At 38.0% G+C, this 14,846-nt stretch overlaps 1 protein-coding gene across 3 annotated transcripts in view; it reads right to left on the bottom strand.

The window, feature by feature from the left end:
* ccser1 (coiled-coil serine-rich protein 1) overlaps positions 1-11,652 on the bottom strand; it is a 70,121-nt gene extending 58,469 nt beyond the window's left edge. Inside the window, exons 1-3 of one of the 3 annotated variants that reach the window (XM_082188359.1) lie at positions 11,272-11,652; positions 8,593-9,762; positions 5,567-5,751 (exon numbers count right to left, since the gene is read on the bottom strand). In XM_082188359.1, coding sequence (XP_082044485.1) covers positions 5,567-5,751; positions 8,593-9,736 — 1,329 coding nt within the window. In that variant the 5' untranslated portion in view covers positions 9,737-9,762; positions 11,272-11,652. Of the gene's footprint in view, positions 1-5,566; positions 5,752-8,592; positions 10,014-11,271 lie in introns of those variants that run through there. The other 2 variants (XM_082188357.1, XM_082188358.1) reach the window with 2 other exon arrangements.
* Between the last annotated feature and the right edge of the window lie 3,194 nt (positions 11,653-14,846).

The following is a 14,846-nucleotide window of genomic DNA, read 5'->3' as shown; positions in this document are numbered from 1 at the left end:
TATCGTATGGATTAGGAAATGACCTGAGCAGACCTCGGGACACCCCAACGTAAAAATTCATTGTAAGACGCGATAAGACCATGCGCATCTTGATACAGTGATAAGATGGTAGGGATAAATGGTAAGAATGATACTGAGACATGACGTGAAACAGATTCAAACCTATATTTCCAACATGAGCACCAAGGCTCAATGTGTTGGGTCATGGCTCCAATGAGGGTTATTTGTTGCAAGATACAGCACAAGTTTATCAAATGGTTGAAAAACAAAAACTGGGCATGCATGATAAGACCAGTACTGTTAAAAATGCCTATTATGAATGTACTTTAATTTGTGCCTTCAGACGTGTACTGGCGATCAGCCAATGTTAGAGCGCACTGTCAATGCTGCAGCATAAAGACATACTGGCATACTAATATTCGTTGTTTAAAGGACACTTTACACAGAAGTAGTCATTTGATTGTGTTTGTATATTTACATGTGAATGCTGATTATTGTTTATGGAAGGGTTTATGCTATATTTACTATGTGTATCCATTTAGTTAGTGGGTTTATTCCAATTCTGTAATATATTCTATTATGGTTAAATATATCTATTATATGCTCTGTTTCAGACCACACACACACACACACACACACCAATCTAATCGTTTTTACTCATGTGCTCAAACTATTGAGCTAAGGTGGAAACTAATGGAAACATCAAAAGTTAGTTGTACAGCAGGTTTAACATGCAATTTCAATGAGACAACCTTGAGACGACCTCAATTAAACAGATAATGGCTCATTTCAAGTCTAGGCCACAATGTATTGAGCAAAATAAGACCTGATTCAATAAGAAAGCTTTCTCGTAAGTAAAACACATACAGCTACATAACTCGCTGCTTAATCGGCATTGTACGATGCATCATTGGAGAACTCCGGCACGTCCGACGCTACTAGAGCTACGTACTCCTCAAAAACCAACCACACAAATTTGCGATGCTGTTTGTCAATGTTCGTTGGATCTATGGTTTTAGGAAAAAACTAATCTTTGAACTATGCTGGTAACAATGGAACTTGTGGCCATAGTTGGCAAACGATGCTTTGGGGAAACACACTGCAACACTGTTTCATTAGTAAGACCAAGTTCTCCTGCTATACTCAAGGTTGATATAAAATAATAAGGATGTATCAAACAAGCACCATCTTGATGCAAATTAAGCTGCAGAAGGCAACGCAAAATTACAGAACAATGGTTATGTGATTTACAAGCATGCTGGCCAAAGATAACAGAAACTGGAAACTACTGTAGTTCCTCAAATGTTACTGTTTGAAGAACATTAGAAGAGTAGTGAATGGCATGCTTCCCTTGAGAGCAGTGAGCATGACCACAAATTCTCACTATGACAATGGAACACTTCCCTTTTCCTACATGTCTTTGTGTTTACACAAAAAAAAGTTGTGTGTGTCTGCCTCATAAAAAAGTATGTTAATGAGCATTTACATTCCTTGGCGATCAGAGTTAACTAGAAAATCTACAAACAGAAAAAAATCAGTTTTTAATGGGGAACAATAAAAGTGCTTAAGTTCATGCTTAAGTTCATTTTGAAAATGACTCAGACAAGTATTTGTGTCTCACTGATTCATTTAAATAACTTGTGAGTTAAAGGGATACTTCACCATTTTTTCACATTAAAGGGGTGGTTGAGTGTGATTTCACTTTTCTAACTTTAGTTAGTGTGTAATGTTGCTGTTTGAGCATAAACAACATCTGCAAAGTTACAACGCTCAAAGTTCAAAGCAAAGGGAGATATTTGCTTTTAAAGAAAAGGACTACAACAAACGGCTGGGTGGGACTACACGACATTCCTCTCGGGTTAGTGACATCACTAACCCTAGAATTTACATAAACCCCGCCCCCGGGAACACGCAGTCCATGTTGAGAAGAGGAAAAGTTGTTGTATAAGAGTACATTTGTGAGTCAGCTCAAACTCTAGCATCCATCTTTTCACATGCAATAGAAAGTCACTCTGTGTGCATCTCACAACAGTTCATATATGAGCAATTTATAGATTTATCATGACAGAATATCCTAATTGAAGATAGTTAACTCCACATCAGCAACATAAATTCATCAACTAACCATTCAGAGACGTCCTGTTGCATTCTACATGTTCACTTCTTCTTGAGTCTCTCCATCCTTATCTGACTCCGTTTAACATTAAAGGCAGAACAGTTTCTGTCATTTTAGTGTGTCTGCGTGAGGTAACAGCAGCTGCTAACAGACAGGAGCTCTTGAAACCCCGCCCTCTGCAGCAGCTCATTTGCATTTAAAGGGCCAGGCACAAAACGGTGCGTTTTTGCAAACCCTCAAAAAGTGACAACTTTAACTTGCTATATAAAAATATCTGTGGGGTATTTTGCGCTAAAACTTCACACACACACTCTGGGGACATCATAGATATATTTTACATCTTGTGAAAAGGGCATTATACCACCCCTTTAAACTATGTTATTCCCTTAACTAAGACGAGTTGATACATACCTCTCTCGTCTCAGTGCGTGCACTCAATCGCTCTGGCGCGCAGCAACACTTTGATAGCACTTAGCTTAGCCCAGTTCATTCATTAGGATCCAAACCGAGATGAAGTTAGAAGCGACCAAAACCCTCCACGGTTTTGGTCGCTTCTAACTTCATCTCGGTTTGGACCCTAATGAATGAACTGGTGAAGTATCCCTTTAAGGATTCAAGACTGATTCGTTAGCCAATCGGACATCACGGATGACAATGTTCATTCTTTCTTTCAGCAAGCACAACGCAAAAAGCTGCCCTTTCTCTGAACTTTGACTGGAGCCGTCGATTTCAGAACGATTGCACCGTAGGAGGGGATTTTCCTTCACCTAATCCGTTTCATCCTTCAATTAAAATGTGGGCTTATATATCTCTTTATCTTTATCAGGCACAGCATCAAAAATACAAGAATCAGGATCCTCAAACTCAACCAAAACATGCAGCATGTTCGCTAAGATTTCCCAAGTCTGTTGGCAAACCCTTGATCAGACATGCTGCTTCAGGACGTAGCCTCGTCCAAGAACAACTGGCAAACAGGAGAATGTAACTGAAAAGGTCAGGTCAGAGTCAGCCCACAGCCACAGTGAAGGTAAACTTCACTCACAAATTTTGCACAGCACATGATTTGATGACAAATTAGCAGTGGCACCTTAGCAAGCATTAAAGAACAATAACACAGGATATGGCGTTTTCCTCCACTGCGCTGGAAAACAAGAGCAATTAGTTTGGCCTCAAGCTGTGCAGGTGCAGACTACAGTATTCAGAAACAAAACAAAAGCTTTATGACTTTGTAGGAACTAGCCAAAAGTATGAGCAATTGTTTCTTGTTACTGATTGAAAATGTTTTCCTGTAAGGGTTTTGCCCATACAACATAAAATCTCTCTGAAGGTTAATTGTTTTGATTTATCTGCTAGCCCTATGACACCAATGACCGGCACCAACTAAAAATAGTCACTTCTAACTTAACTGCACTACCATTCACTTTGTGGTCAGTAAGGTTTTTTTGTGTGTTTTTTTTTTTTGGAAAGAAATTAATACTTTTATTAAATCAAGGATTCAACTAATCAAAAGGGACAGAAAAGACATTTAAATAATACAAAAGATTTCCATTTCATTAAGCAGCACAACAGTTTTCACCAAAAACAGGATATTAGAATTATTTCTGAAGAATTATGTGACACTAAAGACTGGAATAATGGATGCTGAAAATTCTGTTTTATTATCAGAAGAATAAAATACATTTAAAAAAAACATTAAAATAGAAAGGATAAAAGGATATCCCCATTTTAAAGTAGCAAGCTACTTTTTTCAAGTGAATAGGCATGGGCCAGTATGGTTGACTATCCTATTAGACATTTAATAACCAACTAGTTAAGTCAACTAGTGAATGTTTTCAGAATTGGTTTTTAAATATTTAAAAGACACAATTTATCGAAATAGTGGTTTAGCATGCTCAAAGTGTGCTGTGCTCCAGCATGCTAACAGCAGAGTATTTGTTCTCAGTGAAAACCTCAACACTACAGGCTTTTCAACACAATCTCTGTTGGACTTCAAATGTCCTGTTGTTAGCAATGCGCATGTTATTATGCATAATCCACAGGTTTATTGTGAGGTCTTGTGGAAAGATTAAAGGATAGGAATTTTCTGGTGTCTGCTTTTTAATAAACAGATGGTGGCTTTAATAAGCTTGCAGCAGACAAAAGGTTCAAACTATTGGACAATGTGAACTATATGTTTTACAACCATAACATTTCAATTCAAACTGTTTGAACTTTTGAATGAGGAATGAGAATCCATGAGACTAAGTCATTAGGTTAAAATGAAGGATCACAAGACTTCTCGCATGCTCGCTCAGTTTTTTGAGAACAGTATGTTCTAGGTAGATTCACAGCAGTGCCATACTTTCCCATTTCAGAATTATTGATTTAACTGTACTTTACAGCATATTCAACGATTTGGAAATGTTCTTATATCCATCTTCTGCTTTGGGCTTTTTAATTACTTCTCAGAGTTGATTCAATTGTTATTTTTCTTCAGGTCCAAGTTCTGACACAATACTGCCTCAATGCAGGAAGATGAGTGATGAGGTATTTTGCAAAAAATTCAAATATTGTGTTTATCATGCATAAATTGCATTTGTGTGTGTGTGTGTGTGTGTGTGTGTGTGTGTGTGTGTGTGTGTGTGTGTGTGTGTGTGTGTGTGTGTGTGTGTGTGTGTGTGTGTGTGTGTGTGTGTGTGTGTGTGTGTGTGTGTGTGTGTGTGTGTGTGTGTGTGTGTGTGTGTGTGTGTGTGTGTGTGTGAACAGGTATGCTAATAGTTAAATGACTGGCTGTCAGTGTAGCTTGCTATATAACTATAATTATATGTCATCATAAAAACTTAATTACAATGCTTAATAATCTGTTGAGTCACAGAATGCAGTCAATAAGGCAATAGCAATATTAGCGAATTGTTTTCGTGTAGAGACAGGAGAACTTAGAGTTTCCAGAGCTTCAGACAGATGAAAAAGTCCCGCCCTCAGCTGCGCAGCGCGTCGTTATTGGCCAATGGTTGCAGCCCAGAAACATCCCGGGCACAATTCAAGAAGAATATAACAAAATACAGGCACAGGGCAGTGTCTCTGTAGACAGAAACACCACCACACACTTCTAGTGGATCATAAGTAATGATTGGGAGGGTTTATTTTTGCTTGAGTCTACAGAACATAACACGAATATGCAGATGGTTGAATACATTTAGGTGGCACTCTACATGGTCAGATGAAAGTTCAGGGAAAGTGGCCAGTGGATACTGGCCTTGCTGACCTGCTGGCTAAAATGGTGAGAGAGGATTTGTCTGTTTAATTAAGCACTGTGATTATATCGCCGTGTGGGAATTTAATCCCTCTGAAGACGCAGAGAATCTACATCGTTGGTTTTCAAAGACACACATTTAGATCAAATAAACCAATTCAACTACAGTCAATTCTTGAAAATGTGAGTTTGAGCAGTGAAATCGGATTCATACTTACCAGGCTGCCCAATTTAGAAGATGAGGAACTGGTTCTCTGCTTGTATAAAGTGTGGCCCTCCATGCAGTGAGGATCCCTGAGGTTGAGGTGAAGTCTGGGTTCTCCTGCGCCCTCAGAGGCCGACCGTAGACGTCTCTCCATGCGCATCACCTCATGGTATGGGCTCACGCTGCTGCACATGGACACTGCGAAGGATACAACACATAGATTAGAGACAGAAATAATCACAAAAATAGAGACAAAACAAAGAGATAAATGGCCAACAGTACTGAGTTATGAAGCAGTTCTGGAATGTGTACAATAACAATGACAATTCATAATTTACAACAAATCTCATTAGTAGGCACCAGGGGAGTAACGATTCACTCGTTTTGTCGATGCATCGATTACGAAACCTGACTATGCAAGTGCGTCAATCTTGAAACATGGATTTTTGAATCGTGAATGGTTCAGTCAATAATCGTTTTAAAATGCAAAGAATTGAATGGATCTCAATTCGATAACGATTCAAACATTAAACTACTACATGAATGTTTCATAGTCTGACAAAGCTGCTCCATCACAGCTTCCTGTCAGACCCGCACAAGGAATTTGGAAACTAAGTTCTGAACAAAATGCAGGGTTTAGAAAGTAAGCACCACAGTGACAGGCAACCTCCTCCCTAGATGGGTCTCCATTCAGCAGGAAGACTAGTGGTCTTGTACACAAAACGAAATAGTCAATGTTTACTTGATATGGAACACACAGAGCCTGAGTTGGCAACACAAAGTCAATTTATCACTTGAGCTGGGAGAAGAGAACTCGTGGAGTGAACTTCCAGACGGCTTAAATACTCTCCGCGGGAACACCACCATCACTCCACCTCTGACGACCGTAACTCACTGCACCTGTGCGCTCTTAACAGGCGAAGAGACAGATGGAAGTGCACAACACAGCACTAAGCAACATCACATACATAAATGAAAATGTTACGTAACAGTGAATTAATGGAGATGTTGTGCGGCTTTGTTCACGCCCTCAAAGATATGTACAAAACAAAAGAAGCAGAGAGTGCTACACAGGTGTCTTTACGTAGCCACTGGTGCTTATTGGATAAACCTTATTGGAGGTGGACATCAAATTATTAAGATGAAATAGTCCAAGGCACTTATGTGAACTAAAAAGCCTTTAATTAACTGGGCTAAATCATTAAAAACAGTTAAAAGTGTAGATACACATTTCAAATAAACAGCCTTCTTCAGGATAACAAATGTATTGCTGCTCATTAGCTATTACTTCATGTTAGTTAATACATTAACAAATGTTAAAAAAAATGAGAGACCTCATTGTAAAGTGTTACCAATAAAATATTTTAAGATATTATAATATAGATAAATATTTAACATTAGTATCTCCTATAAGCAAATATCAGTAAAAAATAAATAAAATATTATATATATATATATATATATATATATATATATATATACACACACAAAGCTTTTACTCAGCAAGAATGCATTAAATTGATCAAAACGTGACACTAAAGGCATTTAGAATGTTACAAAAGTTTCTTGAGCACCAAAATCAGCATATTAATATAATTTCTGATGGATCATGTGACAGACAGACTGGCGTAATGGCTGCTGAAGACTCAGTTAAATATATTAAAACAGAAAACATGAGTTATACATTTTATATATCCAAGTTATTATAAGTCTTACAGAAAATACTTATGAATGGCTTTAAATTGCATTTCTATGGAAAACAATATCCAGTGAAAAAAATTTAAAAAATTATAAAAACAACTGTTTTCCACGTTTCCTCCAAATGATTAAAAAGTCTTCAGTATCTTGTTGTGTACAGAGACAGACCTCAATCAGGTTGTAGGTCACAATCTGAAGAATATGTAATGCATCAAACAAAAAAGTTAAGCCTGGGGCACAAACTACAATTCACCAACCTACTGCACCAGATTTGCATAAAATTCATTCAGCTCTTAAACAAGATATCAAAGCTAAACACGGATAGGTGAAACAGTTCAGCAAAACATTAATAGTTTTATTTTTAGTACAGTCCAGTACAGTATCAAACAATTAAAAGCCTGGATCCTATTGACACAAATACACACTGCAGAGAAAATACAGTGATGTTCAGTTAAAAAGCCCAAAACCTACACAGTCACAAGAAAAGCTGCAGGACAGACCCAATAATACTGATTACTGTAAATATATTCACAAGGAAACAACATACAAAACACAAAATAAAATTTCTAGCAAATTAAACCAAGAACCACAATAATCTGCTGTCAACATGGTAAACAGATTTAACTGCATCCATACATCTTTCCGCCTATAAAAATACGAGAGTATGAATAAAACATCTTAATATCCTTAAAAAAAGCTTAATCATTGGCATGAATATTAATGAATCACCCCAAGCCAATAATTGTAAATGAACACAGAGTGTAGAGTTCACTCTCTCCTGCAAGAGGATCCGTAGTAAAGCCAATATCAAGTCACCACTAGAGGAAATTCAATACTGTGGAGCTGGTTAGTTTCCCATAAACCTTCTAAGCCACAGGCACTCTGGAGTGAAAGCACTCGCAACGTAAAAGTATAATTTACGAAAAAGAGAAAACATGGGTCATAAGAAAAATGCAGCCAAAGTGAAGCATAATACATTGTTACAGGAGGGGGCTCACAGTTTTTGTATGCGTTTATAAAAGCTTTCAGTAGTTCTAGAACTGATCAGTTACACATTCAGTTTAAGGCTACATGCTATGCAGTGCCTTTATAGCTCAATACTTGAGGGCATACATGTAATTTGTGTTCTGATGTTTAATATTTCTCAGCAGTAACAGGCTTCTCAATCAGCATATCACACAGATCTCTGGAATACTTTAGAGGAACTGGTTTGAAGATCAAAGATTAACTTGTTTTCGTCATGGAACAAGCAGGTGAATCATTTCCCTCAATACGTCTTTCTTAAAACAGAAAATAGCCTCTATAAAAACTCAGAACAGCAACTGAGTTCACTGACATTACCTGTGTGTGGCTTTCTTAGGTGGCTTGGCCTGGTCTCCAGTTTGCTCAGGCCAGATGACCTTCCTGCCTGCTGGATGAGAACAGCATTCCGGGACCTCCTCTCACGAGTGTCAGGATTGGAGCTGCTTTCCTCACTCAATTCTGGAGCTTGTTCAATCTCACTGGCCTCTGACTGTTCAGGGTTAGCATCTGCATTAGGATAAGTGTCAGGGTTCAGCTCTTTCACTGTCTGCAGCGTTACTGGTTCCGTACGGGCAGTTGTGCTCTCGCACTGTGTGTTGGCTGTGTGGCTGGTATCTGGCAGTAAGGGCTTTTCCGTGGTGGCCTGGGCTGGGGTGAGGGACACCTGCGAGGTAGAAACAGCTTGGCTAAAGTTTTCAGGTGGAGCAGCTGGACTGGGAGCCGGCAAAGCGTCCACTTCCGAGACAGAGTCTTCGGTGGCGTGAACAAAATCTGATGGCGTGATTGCTGTGGTGCGGTCTTCTGAGATCATGGGCGACTGTAGAGAACTCTCAGCCAATTCTCCAGGCCAGGAACCTGGGGTACCAGTTTTAGGAGGCTCTTCTGTACTATCCTGACCTTTACACTGGTCCAGAACATTGGACGAGTTCTTGGAAAACCGTTGGTGAGCTGAGAAGGACTTAGGCAGCATCTTCTTATGCTTAGAAGACCTCTTGCTGCTCACGTCATCGAGGAACCCTGAATCATCTCCCTCGTTCGTCCGTGAGCTGATGCAGTTAATGAACACACTGCGGTTGGCCGACGTTTTCTCAAGGTTTTCTGTCTGAGATCGGGGGATCTTCTTCTTGTGTCCGCCGAATCCGAACGAATGCCGTGTCTTTGAGATGCAACTCTCTCGAAAGATGACTTCAGACCCCTGGCTGCTATTGTCCAGGCTGAGCTGGGTCGGGTCGCTGTTCCTCTTGCAGTGGAAGCTGAGTGACGGAGTGCGGAATAGGCTGCGCCGTTTGCCTGTGCTGCTGGAGCTGGAGTTCGTGCTGGAGGGAGAGGAAGTGTGGACGCCATTGCCGACACCACCGGAGGAGGGCGAGGACGGGAGCGAGTCCTGTCTCTTTCCCACACTACGTCTGAAGATGGGAAGCCTGGAGACCAGGGTGGAGCGCCGTGACCCTGATTCGCCCATGAAGATCGAGCACCAAATCAGACACTCTGCAGACAAGAAAAAAAGACAATCAGCATTAGCATGATGGCCTGAAAACAGACACAATCAGGAATGGAAGTTACCACCAAACGGCTGTACAGTAAAGTGTGTATCGGTCACCCTGCACTGTAAGATAACAGCTCAGCCATTTAAAAAAAAAATTTTTTAAACTGTACTGTATATCAAATGACTATTATAAATGTAAAAGCACCCCAGGTTCACTTGATTTTAGACATTTGCACAATTCCAGATAATTTAAAATATTATTTAAAATGTCTAATATGTCTAAAACAAATAAAGAAAAAAAGAACAGTGATAAAAACAATGTTTTGTTAATTATTGTTCTTGTATTATTCTTGTATTTTTTTGGGAAAGGGAAAGGTAAAATACTGTCTCAAAGCTTTTTGGCTAACCTAAAATGGGTTCCAAAAACAACAGCGGACACAGACCCATCATGAAAAATAGGTCAGCATCCATGTATAAGGTCAGCCACAGTGTCACTTTTTGTTCCTCAAATGTGGAAATAAATCTGAATTAAAATGCTGTATCAGTTCATTGGTTAATTTAACAAATAAACGGCTAGTAAAAACTTGAGTGGCTGGTAAAACTCACTATATCTCACTGCATTCACTGTATCTGGTAGGCAAAAATTCCCACAGACACAAAGATTTAGATTCACAAGGGAAAAATCCAGTAGGGCTGCATTACTGTTTGCTGAGCACAATTAATTTCAGCACATTAAGCACACTGTATTTCAGTATTGTCTTATACTGAAAATCACAGTAAAGTTAGAGTGAAGGTGTTCCCTCTGACAAATTTACAAAACATGTAGGCCTACACACCCCATAATACAGTAGTGACGGTTGGAGATACACCCTTGACAGCATTACTTAGCTTGATTGACCTGATGTGTTTTAATGGGTAATGACAAAGACTAGAGCACACTTAATCATTTTTAGATAACTTAATAATCATGATAATGCCAATGTAATAAACAACAGACCAATTCAGTGAACTTTTATGTAATAATAAAAATAAAATAAAATATAATAATCAAGGTTTTGTGGAGACAGGTGCATAACATTTAGAGGCGTTATACGCTAGAAAAAAAAATCAAATAAGTAATTAAGCTGAAATAAAATCTGACAAACGATGCAAAGAAAGCAAGAATATCCATAAAGTGCGATGATCAGTGAATCAAAGCAAAAAGGGCCCATAACCTACAACAAGCTGATGCGAGCTGACTCTCTAAACATCATTTTTCAGCACATTTATCATATTTGGGAATCTTAGCACTTCTACTGAGTCCAAAAATGCTTCCTATTTAGGTAACTCGCCATGTTTTAGACTCAGCAATTGCGGGCTACAGACATATAATTATTATAAATAGCCATCATATCATCCTCACTGATGGACACGGCGTCAGGAAACACTGGATAACCAATAAAACAGCGACATTCAGCAGCCGCCTGCAGCAAGAGCTCTGACCGCAGTACAGCTCCGCATACAAACATTACCTTGAGACGAATCCTCCGTTTACAAGCCGCAGATATTCCGTTCGCTGTCAGTTTGAGCGTAAAGCCTAAATGCTCGTGGCATCACATCCGGCGAGTTTCACGTCAAAGCAAGCGCTATATTATCCTGTCAGAATCCTGGCTCGCTCGCGCTAAATCCACCTCAAGTGACGTGGAATGTTGCTTCCGCGTTTCCGCATCTGCGCGTGACGCAAGATACCTGCGTGAGCGTCATTTAAAGACGGCACACAGGTGCAGTGGCCCTGCTGGGATATTATATGCAATAAAATACAACAAAAGAATTGTGTTATAAAATGATACAACGGTGCTATCCTGCAAAATGTTTTTACAAAGGTTTATTTCTGACGACTTTGATGAAAATTGCTCCTTCTGTGGTAGCCCTTGAAGATTTGTCTCATCTGTTTTGGGATTGTGAGTTTACTAAGAATCTATGGAAAAACATTTCCATTGTTTGTGGTAGCCTATAATTCCTGATATCTCGTTGAAATATGAAAATGTTATTCTTGGTTATACACACTGATAGAGATGATTCTGATGTTTTTTTATTTATTTAATCTTATTTTGATCTTGGCTAAATATTTTCTAAGTGTAAATTAAATTGAGTAAGAATAAGCCTTTCTTCAGCCTTTTTCTTGACGATGTAAAACTCTGAGCTATATGTATCTGATTTCAGATTTTTGTAATAAGAAAGCTGTGAATCTTTTAAAAAGGTAGCCTACATAATTTTTGTTCAATAAAAAAAAAAAAAAGCCCTGGGATAGGGAATGAATTACAGAATTATCATCAGTATCATTATGTAATTTTCATATATTTACATGTAAAAAAAATCAATTTATAAATAGCTTTACACAATATTGTTGAATTTTGTGAAGGCTAAATGTTATTGATTGATAGGCTAAGTGGCATCCTTTTCCTCTTTATTTATTTATTTTATTTTATTTTTATTATGCCTTGGCTCTGGCACGTTTTTATTGTAGGCCTATGCTACTTTATTGTTTGCATAAATTATGTAGCGTGAATTTTATTCTGTAATGAATCGTTAAAACTATAGGAGTATTAGGCTATATATATATATTTTTTTAATAAAATCAAAATGGTCCGCTAAATAGCCTACTATAAGTCTACGAGCAAGATATAACATTAGTTAGCAGATCGAGTCCGGAAATACAAAAGTGCATGAGTTAAATCACGCCTAGTTTTTCAACGTAGGCTAGCCTACAACAACAAATGATGTTTATCCTTTCAAACCCAACATCACTGAGCTAAAATTCCCTCATAGCCGTAATTCTTTTAAATTCCACGCGGTGTCCCTGTTGCCACAACATTGAGCTTTAGAAGGCATATGTTAATGGAAAAGTAAACAAGTTATGTTTTAGAAGCAGCTAATGTTTGTCATTTGAGACTTCACTGGCTTTTCATTTATCATAACAGCCTTAAAGGAATACTTAAGCCAAAAAATGAAATGTCACTCATCATTTGTTAAGCAGAATGATGGGCTTAGTCACATATGGGAATTTTTATTTTTTATTTTAATTCTTATGAAGTAACTAATTATTGTTCAGTAAGCTGCGTAATCCTTTGCACAATGTGTAAGTGTCTGTGTGTAATGAGTGCAAAGGCTTGTGCATAGCCAGGGAAGGCTATTTATTTAAATATAGCTTAAGATAACTGAAGATCCAAAATGACACCCATATAAATAAATAAATAGGCCTATATAAACATCTTGAAATGCTATGAAAAAATCTCTAAATAATGAATATATTTTTTGAATTTATAAATGGTTTCATCATCTGTCTGCGTCACTGCCTGTCACTCGCTATAGCACTAATAAACCACATCTGAATCAAGACAACTTCTGTGTGTCTGAGGGCTGATTCATTAAATCACACACTGATATGTGCATAATAGCAAGCTCTTCCCTCTCTGTACCCATTCATCCTCACATAAAAGAAATCCAATAATGTTCTTGTTTTGTATTTAATGCATTTCTGATGATGTATGATTCAGATGTACCCAAATAAGTATATGCTATTTACAGAACATGTTGTTGGGGTGTAAGCTATTGTTTGAGGAAATGGAAGTGGGTTGCGGACAGCTCTCAGAAATAATAAAAACTGTGCAATTTGTCAGTTATTTTTAAAAGACAAAACAGTTGAGTCGGTACATGATTGATGTATAATGAGGTCAAGTTTGTTTTACATTATCAGAGAGAATTCTATATAAAATACCATAATGTTCCACTTTTTTTTACTTGAAAATAATTGCACCGTAGAACGTTCGTCAACCAATCAGAATCAAGCATTCAACAGCCCAGTATAATGTTCTCTATTGTCCTGAAAGTGTTTTTCAGAATCAGCTTCATTAATCTCCTCTTCCTAATGGACCTCATCCTCATAATCATCATCTTCTGTGGAAGCCTTTTCTTTTCTTTTCTTTTCTTTTCTTTTCTTTTCTTTTCTTTTCTTTTCTTTTCTTTTCTTTTCTTTTCTTTTCTTTTCTTTTCTTTTCTTTTCTTTTCTTTTCTTTTCTTTTCTTTTCTGCCTTTCATTTCTTGTTTTTGGTCTTCTCTGAGATGCTACAAATTTCCATTACCATCCGTTATTCTTTTTTATATCTGACCTCAATAAAGGGCTCTCGCTGGCTTTTCTCCTAAACATTTTAATGCTAGGCTAATAATTACCTTTCTATCTGCCTTTGATTTTATTTCTGTAGTTTCTTTGACTAATGCTTGCACTTTCTTTCCTTGAATATGGTTTTATCAGTGTATCAGCTTTAAAATGACATGATGATGTGGACAGCACAAAGAGGCAGTTGCTATGAGACAGGTGATAGTGCTACTGCAGCAGAGCTTTATAAGTGTGCCGGAATAATGCTGAGTTTAAAGTGACCACTGAAGTTAGCCCCCGATGGAGTTGGACAAAGGAACAAAGTAAGGGTATTCCTTTCCCACATGCACTCTTTGATGGACTTGAATAAAGAGTTAATAAAAGCCCAGTTAAAGTGGCAGCCAGTGTAGTCATAAATCTGTATGGCTGGACCACCTCCTCAGATGTATAAGGGCTAGAATTTGTGATCACCTTGAAGTTTCCATCAGAAATTTAGTGCAATATTTATTGTGCCATTTTGTCAGGCTCCAAAAGAAAAATCAATAGATTTGTGATGTTGAGCATCGATTATGCCCCTTTTTACAAGATGTAATATAAATCTCAGTTGCCCGCAGAAAGTTTCAGCTCAAAATACCCCACAGATCATTTATTCGTGAGATGTTATAAATGCCTATTTATGAGTGTAAGGAAAAACATGCTGTTTTCATGCATCTTTAATTGCAAATAAGCACTGCTCCCCAGTCACTTTTCAGAAGAGGGTGGAGCCTTTACAGCTCATGCTCTCTATAGTGAGAAATGTTGTGTAGCTTATAAGTTGCTGAGCTATTTTACTGATAAACTCGTCAGAGCAGCACTGACAACTGCAAGTGTGTGTCTGTACTGTATGTGTGTGCGTTTGTAATAATTTGTCGTTTTTATCCCATTGTTTACTATATTTATTTGCTTAGTCTG

Source organism: Leuciscus leuciscus, assembly GCF_965113295.1.
Source record: "Leuciscus leuciscus genome assembly, chromosome: 13".
In the NCBI taxonomy this organism is placed as follows: Eukaryota; Metazoa; Chordata; class Actinopteri; order Cypriniformes; family Leuciscidae; genus Leuciscus; species Leuciscus leuciscus.
The sequence above is the reverse complement of the archived record's forward strand: the minus strand, read 5'-3'. Positions and strand labels throughout refer to the sequence as shown.